Source organism: Nematolebias whitei, chromosome 9, assembly GCF_014905685.2.
Source record: "Nematolebias whitei isolate Nwh7 chromosome 9, NemWhi1, whole genome shotgun sequence".
Taxonomy (NCBI): Eukaryota; Metazoa; Chordata; class Actinopteri; order Cyprinodontiformes; family Rivulidae; genus Nematolebias; species Nematolebias whitei.
This window is the reverse complement of record NC_056506.1, coordinates 37,113,819-37,134,966: the sequence shown is the minus strand read 5'-3', so window position 1 is coordinate 37,134,966 and position 21,148 is coordinate 37,113,819. Positions and strand designations below refer to the sequence as shown.

Here is a 21,148-nt window from a genome sequence, read left to right as displayed (position 1 = left end):
TTTTTTCTCGTCCCCTGTCAAGTTAATGAGCTCATTCTTCAGAATTACTCCAGCACAGAACAGGCTCAAATCAAGACGCAGCAGTTTGAACATTTGTGGAAGAACATCTTGTATTCAACAGAGTTTTTTTTTTCTGCCACAAGAGGTGTGACTTCTTTTTTCTCACTCAGATTACATTCAGGATCAATTGCTGAGCGATGTACCGAGGGGTCTCATCGTGTTTTCAGTCCTTTTGTTGCATTTGTCGAAAAAAGTATTTCATTACCTCGTGAGTCAATACCTGAGACTCCAGGCACAGCAAGCAGTGCTCTTTATGCCAAATGCACATGAATGATGGACAGAGACATAAATTAGTGACAGACACGTTTATAGACTGAGACGCTGACCTTTCTGACGCTGATGGCTGCAGGAACCACCAGATATCAGCTGTAGGTGCCAGTTTGAATTGGCAGGGATCATTTTACGAACTGTTCTGTCACTGAATATCAGAGCAGACGCAGAGATACACAAATCCTGATGATAAACAATAAAGAAATTAGCTGCTGCTGCATGTTTGCTGCTGAGAAGTTCTATAACATGTCGTCTTTTTTTTTTAACAGATGACATGAAAATGAATATTCAGTCATTGTGCCACACTCAATTATTTTGATTTATTTTATTCTACACATGCACAATAAAAATCCTAAATATAACAGCATGAATATATTTAGGTATTATAGCCAGTGAAGAGTTGCCTTGCAGAAAAAAAAAAGACTTTGGGGTTTGGGAATGCACCATGCTGTGTGCTGAGTACATGAAAGGATTAAAAAGCTCAGCATTTTGCTGAAGGCTGACTACATTGAAATGATACTCATTTGAGGAACGCATGTGCTTCCTGACTGAATACCAAGTACAAAAATATAGAGAACTGCTCGGGCTAATTATTTCACAATCCAAACTATGCTGCACAAAACAAATTTCTCTCTCAGGGAAAGAGGCAGAATTTTGTAATCTCGGAGAGTTTAAAACATTTTAAAAGATTTTGGAATGCAGGTCTGATACCAAGGGGACACTCAGCAAGATCTATACGCTGCTCAGTTCATATCATGAATCCAGTCTGGATTCTCTTAAACTGAAATGGGAAACGAACTTGGAGGAATTCATATCAGACTCCACCTGGAGAAAGATCATTAAGAACCCAACAAAGTTCAGTCAGGTCATCTGGACGGTTTCTTTGTGTTGAAATGTTTCGTCTTTCATCCAAAAGACTTCATCAGTCCGAGGAGCCACAACAAACTCAGTCCCATAAGTAGCACACTCACATAGTGGACCAACCAGTTTGATCGTGATAAGATGGTTTTTGGAGTCTGCCCTCTCCCCCATCAACTCCTCTGAGTAAAATATTTTTACCTGGATTATTGAGCATGAACTTTGAAGATCGTTAAGAACATTTACTCATCATCAATCTGTCTGAGACATGCTGGAATTCAATTCAAGGTGGTGCACCGGCTGCACTGGTCCAAAGACAAGCTGTCCAAGATCAAAGCTGACCTGGACCCTGCATGCAATCTTTGTAAACACACTCCAGCTACACTCTTGCATGCATTCTGGACCTGTCCCAAACTGCAGACCTATTGACAGTCTATTTTTGATGCCTTCTCTGGAATATGTAACAAAACTGTACACCCGTGAGGGGATTTTGTTCTGTGTTCTTTATGTTTTTTTGTGTGTTTGTGTCCAAATAACAAAAAAAAAAAAATACTTTGTTTAAAAAATAAAAATAAAAAAAATAAAAAAACAACATTTAACAATTTTTCAAGTTTGTTTGATTTTCTGGAAGTTTTGTATAGTCCTCAGATTGACTTGTTGTGACTGGTCCAGAGGGTACCCTGCATCTTGAAGAGTGACAGCTGGAAATGGGTACAGCTTCCCCGAAACTCGAGGAGCGGGTAAAGAGGATGGATGGATGGATGGATGGATGGATGGATGGATGTCTAATTTTTGTAGTCTTATTTTCAGAGGCAAAATATTACATTTTCACACAAAAAGTCACACTAAATGCATATAATTGTCACATTAAAAGAAAGAACTGTAATTTTTAGACTTTAGTGTTGGTCAGAAGTTGGCTCCATCTCAAAATGATCATCAATCTAATGGTAGATTTTTTTTTTCTCTCCATTTCCAGATCTTTGTCTGGAGATGGAGAGAAATGAATTACCTTTGCCAACAGTTTGATGATCCAATGAAGCTACAAGATTTATTCATAAGCTCTTACTTAGATTTGGTTCAAAAGCGCTGAAGTGACAAATAATGGCACGTTGTAAAGCAAACAAAACTACTGATGGAGATAAGCAGTCTTTGCCTAAACATGAGTACAACATTTTAAGGAGTTTTAAGCAGCTTCTTTAAAACATATGCTGTCCCTTACAGTATTAGGGACAAACAAAGTTTACATGTAGAATCTGGACACAGTGGTAGTGCACTAGTGGTCAGATTGATTTTTAAAAACACATTTGAAGCTTTGAACAACTATCATTCAGTCCTTTGTAAAGTAAATCACAAAACAATGCCACAAAATGAACTCCTGAAAAAATTATTTTAATCGTTGCTTGTAGAGCCGGTTCAGTTGCACGTGTTTGCTCGTAGTTTTTCCACTGTTCCACTTTTCTGGACAGGTTCGTTAAAGTTAAATCAGTGTGTCTTTTCTGTTTTAATAATTCAATTGTGCTTCTAAAGTAGCTTTTGGAACAAGTGCTTCATCGCAAACGAAAACTACACAAATTTAGGAAAATGTGCAGTTATGATATAATTAAATATCATAACAATATCAGCTGTGATGAACGGATGTTTTCATCACTCCAGTCTTTTCTTTCTGTCATCACAACAGCACTACAAGTGGTGTCTTGGACAGAGAGGGTCCATCTGATTGGTCAAAAATATTAGCAAGCAGGGCATAAAGGCATGTCACCTGAAATATATTGTCTCATGCTGTGATTTTGTGAAGTCCAAGCGGTCCATCGCCATATTGCAGACACTGATACTGCGACGACAAGTTTTCACTATAGCTCATTCTCAGTCCTATTTTACTGATAATGTGCAGCAACTTTTCCATTGAAGGTAATATTCTGCTTTTATCATTATTCTAATAGCTTTATTTTCAGTTGGATCAGAGGTAGATTGCAGCCCCACGGCGAGAGAAACTCATCAGCATATTTTACTTCAGTCATGTACTTGTCATTTGTTTGGTCTCCTTCGCATCAAAAAAAAGCTTTGATTCAAAAATGAAAGATTAGCCAGAAAGTGGAAGGACAGAGCAGGGTTTTGGTGAGGCCTTCAGGAGAATATTAGGAACAGAAGGATCCTCGTTAAGCAGGATATCATGTGATAGATATAGATCCAGTATGATTTGAACAAAACCTTCGTAACCAGGTGGTTTATAAGACCTCTGGCATCTATCTGGGCTTTCTGGATGAATTGTGGGGTGCAGCAGATGCATGACATGGGGCACAAACCCTACAGATGTTTGGTTAAGTTGGCATTTACTATTTGGCATTGCACTTTTAACTTTACTGTTGTTTATGCAAATAATTTTATTTTGCTCAGATTATTTGTATTCTAAAAAGGCAAATGTGCAATAAATTAAGGAGGAATGTGTCTCAGGGACAGACATTAGCAGGAAAATAATTAATGTGTACTAAGAGTGCAACAAAATCATAATTCCCTTCATATTGAAGGAGGTTTTTTAAATTTGTCCACAGACGTTCTAGCAGAACCTGTACTGTAGGTCTTATGGGCTCAGCAAACTCTTCATCCACTGATACAATAAGTTTTGGTTGTATGTATCAATAAAATATTTCACAAGAAAGTTTCTTAAAGGTTCTTGCAAACAATATATTTGCCTCTTTGTGCCATTCCACCAGAACTGGTACCCAGTGGTGGGATGTAACTAAGTACAAATACTTTGTTACTGTACTTAAGTACATTTTTCATGTATCTGTACTTTACTTAAGTAGAGTTAAATGTGGGTACTTTATATTTTTACTCCACTACATTTTACATCAAGTATCTGTACTTTCTACTACACTACATTTCTATAATGCGTTGCATTACAAGTTACATTCATGTTGCGGCTTTTTGATTTGTTTGTTACTTTGAAAGTAACCAATGGTGAGAGGGGAGCTGGTCCATTGAATCACTGCAAAGCGGGCAGGTAATGTTAGGCCCACCTTCAAGAAGAGCTGGACTAGTGACATATATATGTCACTGAGCTGGGTGCACCTGCAGCACCGCTAACACACCCAAAATGTATTCCACCGCAAGAGAGTCAGTCAGAAGGTACTCGCCACCCATGGCCTCATTGAAAGACTATTGAAAGACTGCTCAGTACAACAGGACAGCTTCTCTCTCCCAAAAGAGCCAGATTGGACTAAAAAATATTTGAAAACAACTTCTTCTGAACTTCAACAAGAAATTCTTGCTGCAATATTAAAATGTGTCAGTTCATGGGATGTTAGGAGACAAGAGATGTCTCCAAATGACTCGACACTCGGGTCCAAGTTTTAAAAATGGTGTCAGGAAGTTAAATATTGTTCACTATTGACCCATTACAAATTTGACTAGACAGAATTTTAACTGGAGTTGAAATGATCAGAGCCTGTTCCTTTGTTAGTTGTGTCTAACGCCCCTTTTGTTCAGGCAGACAACTTTTACTTAAATGTGTTTACTGCAGTTAAAATGACATATTGGTTTTGCTTTGTGTAAAATAAAAACTTTCAAATGTATAATCATTCCTCTTTCTTATTTTGCTTAATGGCATTTAACTCTGCAGGTCATACCTGAAATTCTGACGCACAGAATCACAAGTCCAAGTGTGAACGGTGTCACAGAGTAAACACAATAAAAACATGCACTATCTGCAGCGTTGTTCATTAAAATGGCTCAACACTATTAATGGATTACAGAAAATATATATACAGTAGGTGCACATAAAGATATGTAGACCATTGCATTATGTAATACATTCAGGAAGTACTTTTACTTTTAATACTTTAAGTATTTTTAAAGCAAGTACTTATTTACTTTTACTTAAGTAAAAATGTTAATATGGTACTTCTACTTTTACTATAGTACATTTTTGTCTGTTTATTTGTACTTTTACTTAAGTACAGTGTTTGAGTACTTTCTCCACCACTGCTGGTACCCACAGCTATGTTTACATGTGCAAAATCCTTTGATCGGATTGAGATGTATTCGGATTAAATAATTCAAATGTATCGTTTACATTTGGGTACAATCTGATCATGACGAGGGTTTACCTGCAACGGGCTTTTATTCTGAATAGAAGTACTGACATGCGCAGAGTGGTCTCTCCTTAAAAAAAAAACACAGAATAAGTTCTACTTCCGTAATGAACATAAACAAACCTGAGTGTCCAAAATGGACCAGCACTAGGTTTTAATGATGTTACTGCACTCCCTGACTGAGCTACAGGTAATACAAATAATTCTGAGCTCTTTCAAAGTTTCTAGTAGAAATGTTGTGTCGCTCACCGACCATTTTTGCTTCCCCAACATATTAGCATTAGTCGGGCGGAAATACGTGAGGTAGACAGGTCGCAAATGCGCAGTTAGGTTAGTTTTTCACGATCTGAATAAAATGGTCAGATTAAGAGTTTGCATGCACACCATTCGGATTATGAATCGGCATAAACCACCACTCTAATTCTGATTACAAATTCATTCGGATTGAGCTGAATCAGCTCAGAATAATACGAATGGGGCGTTTACATGACACATTTTTATTCCGAATGGCCGTTTAATCTGATTACTTAAAGTCCATGTAAACACAGAGTGCTACTTGGTTGTTGTGTTTTGCATTTTGGTTGAAGCCACCTCTGCAGATTGCTCCAGTTCAGCCTGAAGCTCAACATTCTAACTCATCTCACCAATTTTCCTCAAAATCTTGTGATTTTTTTAGTGGATGTTACCACTGATGAGTTGCTATAACCCTATGCCAATGGTTCCCAACTCTGGTCCTTGAGGAACACCATCCTGCATGTTTTAGATGTTTCTCTGCTCTAACACACACAATCCAGTTATTTAAAGTACTTCCTCACATTCTGCAAAAGACCATTAATCACCCATTAATTAAAATCAGGCGTGTTGGAGCAGAGAAACTATTAAAACATGGAGGATGGTGATCCTCAAGGACCAGAGTTGGGAACCCCTGTATCACCGCTATTCAAGGTAGCTGAGCCATTAAGGCCGTGCTGTTCATTAAAGAAAATCTGCAGTCAGTTTGAAGCTGCCTGGCCGGAGCTATTTTAGGTTCCAATCTACTGCTTTATTAGACTGAAAATATCAAATGGAAACGCAGTAACACTGCGTGAACCATCAAGACTGAGCTACTACTTTAGTTTGTGCGTGAGCAGCGGTGCTTAACGAACAAGCAGACTCCACACATTAATCAACTGTGACCCAAAATTGTCCAGCCTGGGCTATACAGAGGTGCAAAGCAAACACAACTCACCCGCAGCAGAAATCCTCTGCTGCAGAAGGTTTGTAGTTGGAAGCGTGTTTTGTCATACGTTAAGCTATCATTTATCACTGTGGATAATCTCTCCCCTTATTGGTTTTCACGGGGCACTCGTCACCCACGCTTGTGTAGCTTTAAGCGAGTAGGTCTGTGTTGCAGTCCTGGACCTCTAAATCAGATCGGTCGGGCGATGAGGCGCATATCAATGAGAGTTGTGTCTTCCCCACTGTGAAGAGTTGGGTGTGCATTCGCTTCATTAGCCGCCGGTCTCCGTTAGGACAGACTAATGGTTTTCTTGTTGCGTGACAGCGACTTTGTGACACGAACTGCTATTATATTTTTCTTTGCGCTGCCTCCTTCCTGAGAGGAAAATCTACCGTTTCTTTTATTTGTGCTGCTCGTACATCACTCAGCAGTACAGGCACACGGTTCCTCCTCCACAAATTTAACATCTGGAGCAGTTTGTATGGATGGCTGACCAGACAGATGCTATATAAAACCCCAAAGAAATGTCAGGTGTTACACTCCCCCCTGCTCTCTTACTGTCGAGCTCATTAAATGAAGATGTCCAGCCTTTCAGTTGCACGTCTATAAAGCCAAGGAAATTAAAAGGAGTATTAATGTTTTACTTTTTGTTAACCTCATTTTGACTTTCGGATTTTTCGCTGGGGCTTCTGTCAGGCTTTTCCATGTATTAAATTCAGAACAGAGCTTATTTTCATGCTTAAAATAAGTCACCGACTAAATCCATGTGGCATAGAAAATGCCCTTCTGCCTAATTTGGAGCACTGAAAAGTGCAACCCTTGAAAATTTAGAGCGGCTCAGTTCCATGTCAAGCTGCTGGGTGTTGTTGGGAGGAGTGTAACAGCACTTTGAATGTGTTAACATACAAAATTGATGCCAATATGCACATTCCCTGCTTTGAGTGACGCCCCAGGACTGCTGATCTCACTAATAGATTTCAAGATGCTTAACTGCTCTGGAATTTTTTAAACGATCCAGTGGGGTTTAGTAGTGGGGAGAGAAAGCTGATTACTGGTGAGCGCCGAGGAGCATTTGGTTGAGAAAAGCAGATGTTGTTTCCAAACCGTTAAGGATGTGTGTCAACTTCAGGCCATGGATGTGTCTGACGGCACGTCATTCTCCTTTTAGATCTAGACTGCAACACCTTGACAATGTTTCAAAAGAAGTTGTCAAACAAGACCATCACACTTTTTTTTCTTTATCTAGTCTATTTTATCTTCAGCCTGTGTAGCCCCGTCACTTGGCCAAGCTGCTCTTTGATTTAAGACATAAGCAGGAAAAAAATTGGGGTGGGGGGGTGCAGGGATAGAGCAACTGGCATCTCAATGTCTTCCCCTTTCATGCATGGAGAGGAGCCTTTGAGTGCATCAAATTGCACCTGATCTGTGTTCGGTGAATAAATCAGCTCGTATCTGTATGCCAGCACCTGACAGGCACTGAAGTCTGCTTGCTAAATCTCAGCTGCTCTGATTGTCCATTGAGGGGGGGGGGGGCAGAAAACTGCACTCTGCCAGAGCAGTTTACTGTAACAGAAGCATCATAAATTGCCCGAAACACTGAAGGATTCAGAAACACTGAAGGATTCAGGAGTTCTCTACAAGAATAATAAAGGACCGAAAGCAGCAGCAGGTTGAACTCCTCAGATGGACACTGCCTGGATGCTTCTTCTGCGAAGCATCGAGAAACAAGGCGAAGGACTCACGAGTGATTTGTGAGTGACTATAAAATTCTCTCTCTCTCTCTCTCCCTCTCGCACTCCCTTTCTTTACCCAAGGAGGGATGCTGCCTGTGATTGGCATCCAGTTTTGAGAGGCTACTTTAACGCAGCTGTGTGGATGAAAAGAGGTCTGCTGCACTGAGTACAGGAACTGCAGCTGCTGCATGTGTACCTGCACTGATGCAATAAAAAAAGGTTTGTGCAAGCCCACATATTCCCTGCTAACATATGCTCAAGACTGTGTTTTCATGCAAGTTCCACTCAGAGGTTGAAAATAGGATTTATTACCATCTGGACCATAAAGGTGATTAGTAAATGGTGCAACATTAAGGTGAATTATGCACACCAAAAAAGTACAGGTTAATGGTTTATTTAATGGGTGCTTGGCTGAATAATTAATAAGGCATTGTAAAAACGACATAGGTTTATGAGGCTTACCTGATTTTCTGGTAACAGGTGGTGATGTCTTATAGATCCCCCCTCTTTCTTACTCCTGTCCGTCCTCTGACGCCCTTTTCATTTCATTTTATTTTAGTTGATGCAACGGTTGAATACAGATCTCTGCGAAATCACAATAAATCCCTTGTGGCAGCATCGCCCACACAGCATCCAGGTCCACTACAACACTGTGGTGTGCAGACAAGGCGACGGATGAAGCAGCAGCAGAACATTAAACCCATTTTTCCTCCCCCTCCTGTTCTGTCCTGGGAACTAGTGTTGCTTTCAGGGATTCCTGTCCGTCGACATCTCTGGCAGGGGGTCCGGTTTCACAGCTCCGACCTTCTTCTTGCTGTGTCGGTCGCGCATCGTGCGGCTGCTGCTGTTGCTGCCAACAACTGAAGCTGGAAATCACGCGCGGCGCGGCGTGGTGCGTTCAGGCGCTGCGTGTCTAAAACCCAAAACACCCCGCACAACTCCGGGACCATTAATATTGCATGAGCACACTTTCTTTCTGCACAGTATATATTTTTTGCCACTCTATCACGCATTCACGTGTAAATATATATAAAAAAACAGGTTTTACAAAGCCTGTCTTGTTATTTTGTATTGTTTAGTTCTTCAGGGTTGTGTAAATGACAGACTCGAAGCGTGGATTTTCCTTTTTTTGGTTACTTGTAGAGATGCAGAGATTCAGACTGAGACGTTGTCACTCACTTTATTTATAATTAAAGAGCAGCTTGAGGGTTGAAGTTGAGGATATGAGCTGATGAATTAGTTATGACGGTGTAGGTCAGGGCATGGAGGGAAAAATCTGTCCTTTTCAGTCACGAAAATCAAGATCTTTTTATTTAAGCTAATTTTTTTTTTTTAGGGTGATGACTTGGTTTAACACCAAGAGTGAGGTTAACAAGTTTGTATAAGTGAGTTTAGGTCTTCAGGATGTGAATAAAAGCCCAATGTTTTCCTAAAAATGCATTCATATCCAGATTGATTCAGACTCAAAATCACCATAGAGTTCCTGATGCATGCTCAATAATCCAGGTAGAAAAATCTAAAAAAAAGTTCAATCTGGCCCTCTGGACATTTAAAATAAATAAATAAATTTTAAAAAATTGTAGAAACGTTTCATCTTTCATCCGAAAGACTTCCTCAGCGAGGTGCTGTATTCAGTTCAGTCTTATAAATAGCACCTTCTCAGAGTGGATCAACCAGTTTGCTGCTGACAACCAGAACCAGCTGCTCACATGATCAAGAAGGACCATCAGCCTAACAATGGATCATTAGCACACTGATGGCTGTTTACTATTCACAGGGGGCTGAGTGATTTTAGCAATCACAGCATTGTAAGAGGGGGACAGTTGAACATGGAGGCCACCCTTGTTTAATGATGAACGATTTCTTTTCACAAAGATGGCCTCCTTTACTCCTCTCTCAAAATATCGTTCCTCTCCATCCAGGATGTGAACATCTTCATCCCTGAAAGAGTGATCGCATTCCTGTGCATTCCTGTGCATTCCTGTTGATGATGCAGTAGAGATGGTCAGTTTAAGATTAAAATCAGACACCACTCTGAGCAGCAGGACCACACTTTCCACAGAGCAGCTGTGTCAACTCTTGAAACTGTGCCTGCAGTCAACTTACTTCACATATGGGGAGCAATATTATAGGCAGAAACATGGGTGTGCTATGGGGTCTCCAGTTTCTCCTATTGTTGCCAACCTGTACATGGAGGAGGTAGAAAAGAGAGCCTTGACGTCCTTTTCAGGGACACCACCAAGTCATTGGTTCAGGTATGTTGATGACACCTGGGTTAAAATTAAATCTCAGGAAGTCCAACATTTTACTGACCACATCAACTCTGTGGATAAATACATCAAGTTCACACGAGAAGATGTAAAAAATGGCAGACTGGCTTTCTTGGACTGTGAGGTCTCAGTCTCTGATAGAGGACATTTGCAAACTGAGGTGTACCGCAAACCCACCCACACAGACCAGTAGTTGCAGTTTGACTCCCATCACCCTATGGAGCACAAGTTAGGAGTCATCAGGACTCTACCACAGAGCAGACAGTGTCCCCACTAACTCAGGAGCCAGGCAGAAGGAGAAATCCCACACAAGACAGGCTCTAGAGCAATGTGGATATCCTAACTGGGCCTTCCTGAAAGCAGAGAAGAAACCCAAACAGGACTCCAGTCAGCCAACAGGTGAAAAGGAGGAACCCAGACCAGTGGTTATTCCATATGTTGATGGAGTATCAGAAAAACTGAGACGTTTATTTTCTAAACACAATGTCCCAGTGGCTTTTAAACTCCGAAATACATTACGGCAAAGACTGGTTCACTCCAAAGATCCAGTCCCCCAGCACAAACAGAGTAATGTTGTGTATGCTGTTCAGTGTCAGGAGGGCTGTGATCAGTCTTACATCGGGGAAACAAAACAGCCACTGGCCAAAAGGATGGCCCAGCACAGAAGATCAACATCATCAGGCCAGGACTCTGCGGTCTACACTCATCTCCAGGCCAGCGGTCACTCTTTCAAGGATGAAGATGTGCACATCCTGGATAGAGAGGAACGATGGTTTGAGAGAGGAGTAAAGGAGGCCATCTTTGTGAAAAGAAATCATCCATCATTAAACAGGGGTGGAGGCCTCTATGTTCAACTGTCCCCCTCTTACAATGCTGTTATTGCTAGTATCACTCAGCCCTCTGTGAATAGTAAACAGCCATTTGTGTGCTAATGATCCATCGTTAGGCTGATGGTCCTTCTTGAGCATGTGATCAGCTGGTTTTGGTTGTCAGCAAAAAAACTGATTAATCCACTCTGAGAAGGTGCTATTTAAGAGACTGAGCTGAATACAGCTCCTCAAACTGAGGAAGTCTTTCGGATGAAAGACGAAACGTTTCTACTATTTTTTTGTTTGTTTGTTTTAATGTCCAGAGGACCAGATTAAAGTTTTTTAGACAACTTAGTGTTATTTTTCACCAACCTCTCATTAAAATGTTACCAGGACCACTTTCTTCAACCTGCTTAATGACACTAAAATTAGAAACGTGTTTAAAAAATATGAAAACTGCATGCATTTATCACTTCAAGTCTGGACTGTAAATCTTTATTCTGGGTGCCCATAACCTTTGGTTTTATCACAAAGGACAGTTAAGCCTTGTGTTAGCCTCATGGATAGAAAGTGGGAACTGGGTTCCACATAAGAGGAACATGAGACCTGAAAGTTCTACCTCCCTGGTTAGAAACTCTAGGAACCACAAGTAAACCTTTAGTCTGAGAGAGAAGTGCTCTGCTTTGAAAATTTGGAACAGTAAGTTGTTTAGACAGAGCTTGGTCATTGAGAGTTTTGTATGTTGGATTAAAATTTTAAATTTGATTGATTAAGAATTTGACAGTGAGCCAATGGAGAGAAGCGAAAACTGGAGGGGAATCGTTTCACCTTCTAACTTTAATCAGCAGCATTTGGGCCAACTAGACTTTTTAGAGAGGTTAGAATTATCTTGGGTTTCCTTAGCGATTCCTTATGCTGCGATAATTAACCGTTTTCAGAGCCTCTTTCTGCATACCTTCCAAATTATGAACTATGGATCTGGTCAGCTGTGGTCTCTCAATGCAATTGTTCAAATTTTCTCAACAAGAAGACAGGACAAAGGAGAGACTTCTTGCCTCGACGGAACACTAGCATTTTTGGTCGAGGACGTTGAAGATTAAAAAAATTGGATTATGATAACAGGATTTCTGCTTTTTGGGAGTTGGTGGTTACCTGGCTTATCGACAAATTCGGAAAACATCAGCAGCTGTTCATTGTTAAGCTGCCTGGCATGGAAGGAATGTGCCGTGCGGTCAACACTTACACTCAGACGCTGTGCGAGCGAATCTCGCTGGTGAGAATGAATTGATCTTGAAGAAGTTAGAAGCTCGACTCGGCGAGTTTACTGTTTGGAGTCACAGTTTAGCTGTTTGGAGTCGCCATGAGTACTAGTGAGACTGTAAAGGCAGACGGAAATTAACAGAGCTCGTCCTGACCCAAAACAAATGCTAATATCTGAATCTGGCTTCCCCTGCGCTGGCCTTGAAAGGCTGACTATCTCAATTTCTTCTGGATTTTATGGAAACAAGATGCTCTGCCCACCCCCAGCCCACCCCCACCCCACCCCTATCCCCCATCCCCACCTGCTCTCCAGGACATGGACCTGTGTAACAGCACAACCGAGCCAGCTGATAAACACCACCTTTTATCAGGACTATGGCTTCGGGGGGTGCTCTGGACAGTGCTCACGGACTACTCCCCCTGAAATTCACGACTTCGCTGGCCTCCCTTATCTCCCCCCGCCCCCCCCCCCCCCCCCCCCACACCCCCCACCCCCAGCCACTTCACATGCAAATGTCTCATGTCTGTATGTTGTTTTTTTATGTGCTGGGGTATTTTGCAATCTCATCAAAATCAAAGATTGATTTTTTTATTTATTTTTTGCCTCCTTTTCCCTTCCATTTTTCTAATCTAACGTAAAAGGAGCGCCTCTCAGAGGCTGCAGCCTCAGTCACCCCGTCTATCCACAAGTCTGTGTCTGTTTGTTTGTTTATGGTTCTTCGGACGGGCTGTAGTGAAATGTAATTTCGTTGTGCTCTGTGCAAAGACAATAAAGCTGATTCTGATTCAATAGGCTTAGACTGCTGGAGGACAAACTGACCACATCTCCTCACTCTGCTTCTTCCTTTACTCACACTACTCTCTGTTACCGTTTCTATCATTAACATATTTTTCATTGTCTTTCTTCCCATAGAAATTATTCCTGAACCTGTCATTTTGGGTTTGTCTGTCACTTCCCTGTCCTCTCGAACCGCAGCCTGTCGAGGCAGATGGCTGTTCGCCCTGAGCCTGGTTCTGCTGGAGGTTTTTCCTGTTAAAAGGGTGTCATTCCTTTCAACTGTCGCCAGGATGGGGGAGTATGATGAAGTGAAGATTGCAATCTGCTGGCTTCCTTATCTTTTACTAATTAACCTTTCTGAATGTACTTTATGTAAATGTTTTGGGTTATAATAGGAATGAATTGATTTGAATCTGGATCTGAATAGGATTTATTATTTAGATTTTTTTTATATAGTGTCCTGAAATGACCTTTGTTGTGAATTGGCACCATAAAAATGAATCAAACTGAATTGAATTTTCTTGCCTACTCATTATGAAACAACAATTATTTATACTTAAAATTCACATCAGAGTGTGTGCTTGAGTGTTTTCTTGAGCTAATTATGATTTTTTCAAATGCCATGGTTGCATTTTTTGAGTCAGACACGTCTGACTCATTTTGTTTCGTCAGAGAGTGAACGCACACACTCTGACACGCAGTACGTGTGTTCAGACACTGTGTAGTTTCTGGACTCACCATGGGGCCCTCTCGTCAGCTGCTGAGCACTCAGGTCAGGTGCATCTCGTTTCCCATGCTGTCTTCACGCCAGCTGAGGCGACTCAAATCATCTGACGTTTTAAGTTACCAACCTGAGCTGCACGTCACAGCGCAGGCTGTTCAAGCACCGAGGAGCATGAGCACATTACTGTCTGAGGCAGCACTCTTTTAATTAAAGCTAGTTAATTAAGGTTCAAATCTGCTGCAGTAGACTGCTCTGTATTGGTTCTTCAGCCTACATCTGTTCCCGAGGTTATCTGCCAAGGGCAGTGGTGTGATTGGAGCTAATAAATAAATGCTCTCTGTGGTTTCACACCTCGCCAGAAAACATTGTCAAGCTCTGCTCCTATAAATGGCTTAATAGTGATCCATTAGTGAACTGAAGCTAATTCATACCTGTTATTGGGCTTACATGTCCCAGAAATGATGTTAGATCTGAGCAGACATGTCACTGGAATTATCCAAAATATACAGTCTGGGCTTAGTAACAACAGGAAATATCATTTACCTGTACTAATATCTGTCCTCATTTCCTTAAATGAATTGTTAAAATTGAATAGTTTTCATTTGATATTATTTCTATCTTAACATGTGATTCTTGACCTGCCATTGTGTATCTGTTCCTCCCTTTCAAACCCAGCCGGTCGAAGCAGATGGCTGCTTGTCCTGAGCCTGGTTCTGCTAATGGTTTCTTCCTAAGGAGGGAGTTTTTCCTTTCCACTGTCGCCTTCGTGCTTGCTCAAAATGAGAGTCTGTTCAGTGCCCTGAGATGACGGTTGTGACTTGGTACTATATAAATAAAATGAACTGAATTGTCTGTGATGCTTGTTCTTCTTTTAAGCCCTGCACTTCAAACCAATGAGGAGAGCAGAGGAAAAAACATGTTTTAAAGCAGTTTTTCAATCAGGCTGTTAATCTGAGCAACCTGGTTGGACATGAACATCTAAAAATATTATTAGTACCAATTATATTCATTTCACATGAGAAATTTCCATAAATAGGTTTTGACTGTGTTCTCTTTGTTGGATTGAGGTGGACACAAAGGCTAAAATATTTCATAAAGTGTAGAGCTCAGAGCATGTGATGGAGATGACTTTCAGATACTACCAGGCCTATTTTTTGGTCAATATCTGTAAACGTGTCTGAGTTGAACATATTTATGTGTTTGCTATAAGGTTTTCTATGACCATCTTAAATGGCATTGGCTCCAAAACTTCAGTTGATGCAAATATTACTTTCTGAGTGTTACATTCAAGTCTGTCCACTGGTTCATGAGATATTTTGCTGACAGTATAGACAAATAAACACATACACAGAGTCATGGATAAAACCATTATCATCCGCCTTCACTTTTGAATAAGAAGTGACAACAATCAAACCATGAGATTACCATAGCTTTAACCTTATTTTGTTTTTATTTCATTATAAATTGTTTAATTATATTCTAATATCATAAAATTCAAAATAAATGGGGCCTTTGGTGATTTTTTTTTTAACTACACTGTATATGTTGCTATAATCCAGCAGTATAATTAAAGAGCTGCATGCACAGAGACACCTACATATAGTTCCTTTCTATATGGATTAAATGTAAACAAAAGCTTCTGCAGGGTAGGTGGGAGCCTAAATGATTTCATAAAAACAGACCTAAAACAAACAAATGCAAACAAACAGGATTACATTTAGTAAGACAAGAGATGAGAAAGAAAACGGGATGAAAAGAGGCTGTTTTCCCATTCTAGTCAGTCAGCTCCCAACACTAGAGGTTCGGCATCTCCGAATAACAATAATGAGCAAAAATACAAAAAAACAACACATCTATGATTGGAATTGGAGCATGATGGTGCTCAGATAGCATAACATATTACCTTTTTATGTTTAATATTCAAAGCGATTTTAATCTTTTTTTTTTTTTACCTCAAACCGACAGAAGGTCCTTTTTAGAACATATGATGCAAGCTCACGCTGCATGCTTTTATTCTCCCATCAGTAAAATAAAGCATCCAGGAAGCCGAGGTGAAGCATAAAAACTGCAAGGAGGCATCTTTCACCTGTGCATGCTCTGTGGTTTGGTTGGTTTTCATTTCAAAGCTTTTTTTTTTCCCTGAAGAGTGCACAACTGGTTCACCAGCAAAACATTCACTATTCCTCCCAAACCGTGCTTGCTGAATCTGTGATAGTAGCCAGGAGTTGTTCTGCGCAGATAACCTTCGCTTTCCTTTTATACTCCAAGCTGGCACAAAGGGGAAACTATTCCTCATCTGCAATTATGCTTTTCAGATAAGATAAGCTGTTCACTATTAACTTAAAGCACGGCCCCTAGACAGAAGCAGTTTGTACTATTTGCTGACCCAGCCAGTCAAACAGCTGCAGGTTGCTGGTTTTCAACATTGCCACAGCACAGCCTTTTTGTTTCTGCCTTGTCACTGATGTCCAACAAACCCTCAGAACTGACTCCAACACAAGGGGGCGTACACTGCTCAGTTTGCCTCTGTGCCCATTACAGGATACACATGTGATTGTCATGATGACCTTGAGAGGACATTTAAATTTACATTTTCAAGAAGGACGAACCTTGTGGCACTGTTGGCAAAGAAACCTGTACAACTGCACCGCTGAGTGCACATGTAGACGTTACCATAAAGATGGTGGTTCTCATGGACCCTGCAGTGATTTATGTGTTTAATGTGAATTTATGTGACTCTCATTTTGTATATTCTTCCATTTCAATATGCCACGCACAGCATAATCAAATCCAAAAGAGGTTTTAGTGCACAACACTCATCAGTGCAACTCAATGCAGGTGTGTTTAAAACAATCCATTTCTTTGTGTTCGTTTCCTCCTCACTCTTGAGCTTCTTTAGCTGCATTATATATTTTTTTATGTTTATAACTAAATGTGTTCCTGTTGCTTTTTTTTCCACACAGGATGCCAATTGATTTCATGCATGCGTCCTCGTGGAACACCAGCCTTGCAGAAAACACCTGTCTCAGAGGAAGACATGGGAGTGTAAGCCAGCCCACGCAGTTGAGAACCAAAGCTTCTTCTCTGCAGTCAGGGCGAGATTTAATTGGTTTCAGGTCCCAGCATATGTAAATGGCTGTGGGTGGCTCCTCCTATGCACCTGATATAGGGAGTATTTACAGCTCTTTTACAGCACTTGTTTCCAAGAACGCAGCGACGCGCCATGACGCTCCGCCGGACTTAAAAACTTTTTTTTAAGGATTTCCGTTTTTACGCAACAAGCTCCGAGGCTGCTGATTATTTGCTGAGGCGGAAACGAGCAAGAAAAAGTTTCCTCAAAAGTTTGTCCTTTTTGTATTTCAAGATGCCACGATCCTTTTTAGTCAAGAAACACATAAACTCCGCAAAGAAGCCAAATTACAGTGAGCTGGAAAGCCCAACAGGTAAAGCTTTTAGTTTTAGTAACTTTATAAAGTTTGATTTGGGTCAGCTTTTGGTAATCCTCAGCTCCTTTAGCGCAAACTGATGGGATAACTCTTTTAATGTCACTTTTTTTTTCCCCCAGTGTTCATCACGCCGCACTTCTACAGGGGCCTCCCCATCTCTGTCATCCCCCAGCCGGAGATCCTGAGCCCGGCTGCGTACAGCCCCATCACAGTATGGACCACCAGCAGCCTGCCGCTGTCCCCGCTGTCCAGTGACCTCTCCCCCATCGGCTACCCCTCATCCCTATCCGACACCTCCTCCAAGGACCACAGCGGCTCGGAAAGCCCGAGGAGCGACGAAGACGAGCAGCTGCTGCCCAAACTGACGGACCCGAGCGCAGCGGACGCGGAGAAGTTCCAGTGCGCGTTGTGCAGCAAATCCTACTCCACGTACTCTGGACTGCTCAAGCACAAACAGCTGCACTGCGACGCCCAGGCGCGCAAATCCTTCAGCTGCAAATACTGCGAGAAGGAGTACGTTAGTCTGGGAGCTCTCAAAATGCACATCAGGACTCACACCTTGCCTTGTGTTTGCAAAATATGCGGGAAGGCGTTCTCCAGACCGTGGCTGCTCCAAGGACACATCAGGACGCACACGGGTGAGTGGCTGGGAGGCGGTGGGCCTCTTGAGTTGAAGGGGGGAGCAACTTTTTGATTTTCTAGGCTGATTCAACCTGCTTGATTTTTAACAGCCACTGTGAATCCCTCTTAATGCAGCTCTAAAGTTAAATTGACCCCCGCTGCAAAGGTCAAATGTTCCTGTAAATTTGCTGTGTTGTGTGCCAAGATCTCAGTGACTGATGGGAAGCTGTGCGGAGTTGTTAATAAAGTCTTCTCCTTCGTGTCTGCCTCCACAGGTGAAAAGCCTTTCTCCTGCCCACACTGCAACAGGGCGTTCGCAGACAGATCTAATCTCAGGGCTCACCTACAGACCCATTCGGATGTGAAAAAATACCAATGCAAGAACTGCTCCAAAACCTTCTCCAGGATGTCTCTTCTGCACAAGCATGAGGAATCTGGTTGTTGTGCAGCACACTGAAGCTGGGATACTTTTCCATCACCAGCCACCAGCAACCCCCTCATCTCCCTTTTTTCTGTTTCTTTATTTTTCCAAGCCCAGGAAATGTGTCAGGGAGTCACACCAAAGCAGAGGGATGTGTGGGGGTGGGCGGGTGGATTTGCTCACATATATGCAGACTGTTTATTTGTTTTGTCCTACTACCGGTCCATTTCGTTTCATAGTGAGAAATTTGCTCAGCGCTCCCTCGCTTCTCGTCTCAATCAGTGTTCCGGTGATTGCAATCAGCGTTGAGCTTTGTCAAACCAAATATTAAACCTACCTGTGCCATTCATGCACTTTCTGCATGTTTAGAAACTTTCCTTCTCAATGTTATCTTCACTGTTTGTATCAACGCCTCTCAATGGCTGTTATCCACTTTTCTTTATTTTCTTCTTTTTTTTTTCATGCAAACAGTACCAAAAGCTGCATTATGATTGGCAGCATGCAGTATAACCAGTGTAAAAGCCATTGCTCCATAGGGAACAAGTGCAAACTTAGATTTAGGGAGATTATCATAACTTTTGCACAGTCTGTAGAAACAGTTTGCCAGCACTCAAATAGCAAAACTAGTGCCTCATTTTTACTCTGCAATATGATGTATTTTTCAACCAAAGGTTCCTTTTTTATATATATTTTTGTATACTGAATGTAAGTGTGACTGGGATGATTGTACATCAACAGTGAAAACTGTGATGCTGAATGCTTTTGATATTTCCCAATTTTTATGACACTTTTTTTTTTTTTTAATAAATGACGTTTTGTATAATTCTTTTGGCATTTTTCTAGTTGCTTTTCATCAGCAAGGCTCTGTTGCTTTCAGCTTGTGGGGAAGGGGGGTGGGGGAGGAATTTAAAGACTCGTCACACACTTCAAACAGAACGACAATCGCAAAAGTAAACGATATTTAATCGAGCGAGCACCCTCGCATGTAAAAATGAGACGCGGGGTGACTCGGCTCCGCATCAGGCCTGAACCTGTTCCCAGTGAACCTGTTCAGACATCAAACAATCTTGAAATTTAACACATACTGCCTATATTGATCTGCACTCACTTGTTATACCCTCTGAGGGCCCGTGACGCTGTTCGTCTTCTCCTTTTTCTCAAGTGTGTTAAGCTGAAGTGTGAAGGTGCAGTGCTTAAAGCACGCGCTATAAAAAGTGTAGTTGGAGGCAAAACCAAGATCCGATCATTCAGTCACAGAATCACTGCAGGGTACCACATTTTACAGATATTTAAATTTGTTTAAAGTGTTTTCACAAAATTGTTTAATTTACTATGGTGACCTCCTTGAAATCTACGTTGCTTGCCATCATGGATTAAATGTCTGTATTTGGCTGTATTGTGTTACCATCCGGGGTGTCAAACTCATTTCCACCAAGGGCCACATCAGCATAATGGTTGCCCTCAAAGGGCCAGATGTAACTGTAAGACAGTATAAATGTAGCTAAATTTAACTGTAAATGCAACTACTGCTTAATGTTCAATAATTATGATTTTGTTACTTATTTAAATTACAAATATTACATATACATATTTGCATAGATGTAGAAAAATATGTCTGTTATAACAAAACCTTTTAATTTGTCAGGTTATGAAACCCTCATTACTCCATGAATCAATGATCAAACAAGTGAATAAGGGAAAATAAAAAGTTATGACGTTAACTTTGTTCAAAACTTTTTTGTCATAGTTAAGAGGGGCAGAATAACGGTCCAATAAACAATTGTGAGCTGCACATGAGTGACAGGTGTAGCATTTGACAAAAAACAAATGGCTGCACACAGCCTTGCAAGGGTCATACATCCAACTAAAGATTATTATAGAAAACATTTACCTGCATAAACACATAAACCTGCAATCCCAAATACATTGCTGCAAATTTAACATGATAAAAGACATTTGATAAGTATAATAAACTCACAACATCAGGGTTGAAGGCTCTCTTTGGCACTTAGCTCCGTGTTTGGTGTCAAAATGCCGACGTAGATCGTACTCTCTGACGACCGCCACTGCCTCTTAACACAAAAGACATACCGGTTTCTCTCTTTGAAGCACAAACATATATTCATCTTCACATCTTTCATGAAACAGCATCTGCATCCGTTTTTCTCTTCATTTTGGGATCGTTGTTTGTAATTCTCTATTCCACTTGTTCGGAAAATGATATTGATGTGGAAAAACTGCAGTCCAGTGGTGGGATGCTGTTACTTCGCAGTATAATCATCATGCATTATGGGAAATGTAGTTTGTTGTCAGTGCACCCTTCAGACTTATTTATTATACGACAATCAGACTCTCTTTTAAGCTCTCGCGGGCCACATAAAATGACGTGGCGGGCCTTGAGTTGGACACGTACCATATGCAGCAGAAAGCGGTTTGACTACACAAACCTCCATGCCTTGAGGAATACAGTCAAAGCTAACAAACCCCTGAATGTGCTCCTGTTTGCACTAATGCCCAAAAGCTGCTGACCTAAAAGATGCAATCTGACAAACGGACACTTGTTTTTCTAGCTATGAGGGGCTAAACTA

The 21,148-nt window shown here is 41.2% G+C and overlaps 2 protein-coding genes across 2 annotated transcripts in view; one reads left to right on the top strand and one right to left on the bottom strand.

Moving 5' to 3' along the window:
* Nucleotides 1–8,989, bottom strand: part of sntg1 (syntrophin, gamma 1) — a 59,698-nt gene extending 50,709 nt beyond the window's left edge. Inside the window, exon 1 of the mRNA XM_037681757.1 lies at nucleotides 8,694–8,989. The gene's annotated coding sequence lies outside the window, so the exon portion shown is untranslated. The remainder of the gene's footprint in view (nucleotides 1–8,693) is intronic.
* An 8,280-nt stretch (nucleotides 8,990–17,269) lies between these two features.
* On the top strand, nucleotides 17,270–18,777 carry snai2 (snail family zinc finger 2). Its single transcript, XM_037681755.1, has 3 exons — nucleotides 17,270–17,515; nucleotides 17,638–18,156; nucleotides 18,415–18,777. The coding sequence occupies exons 1-3, from the start codon at nucleotides 17,437–17,439 to the stop codon at nucleotides 18,594–18,596; spliced, it is 780 nt and encodes a 259-aa protein (XP_037537683.1). The 5' UTR covers nucleotides 17,270–17,436; the 3' UTR covers nucleotides 18,597–18,777.
* Nucleotides 18,778–21,148: the final 2,371 nt, after the last annotated feature.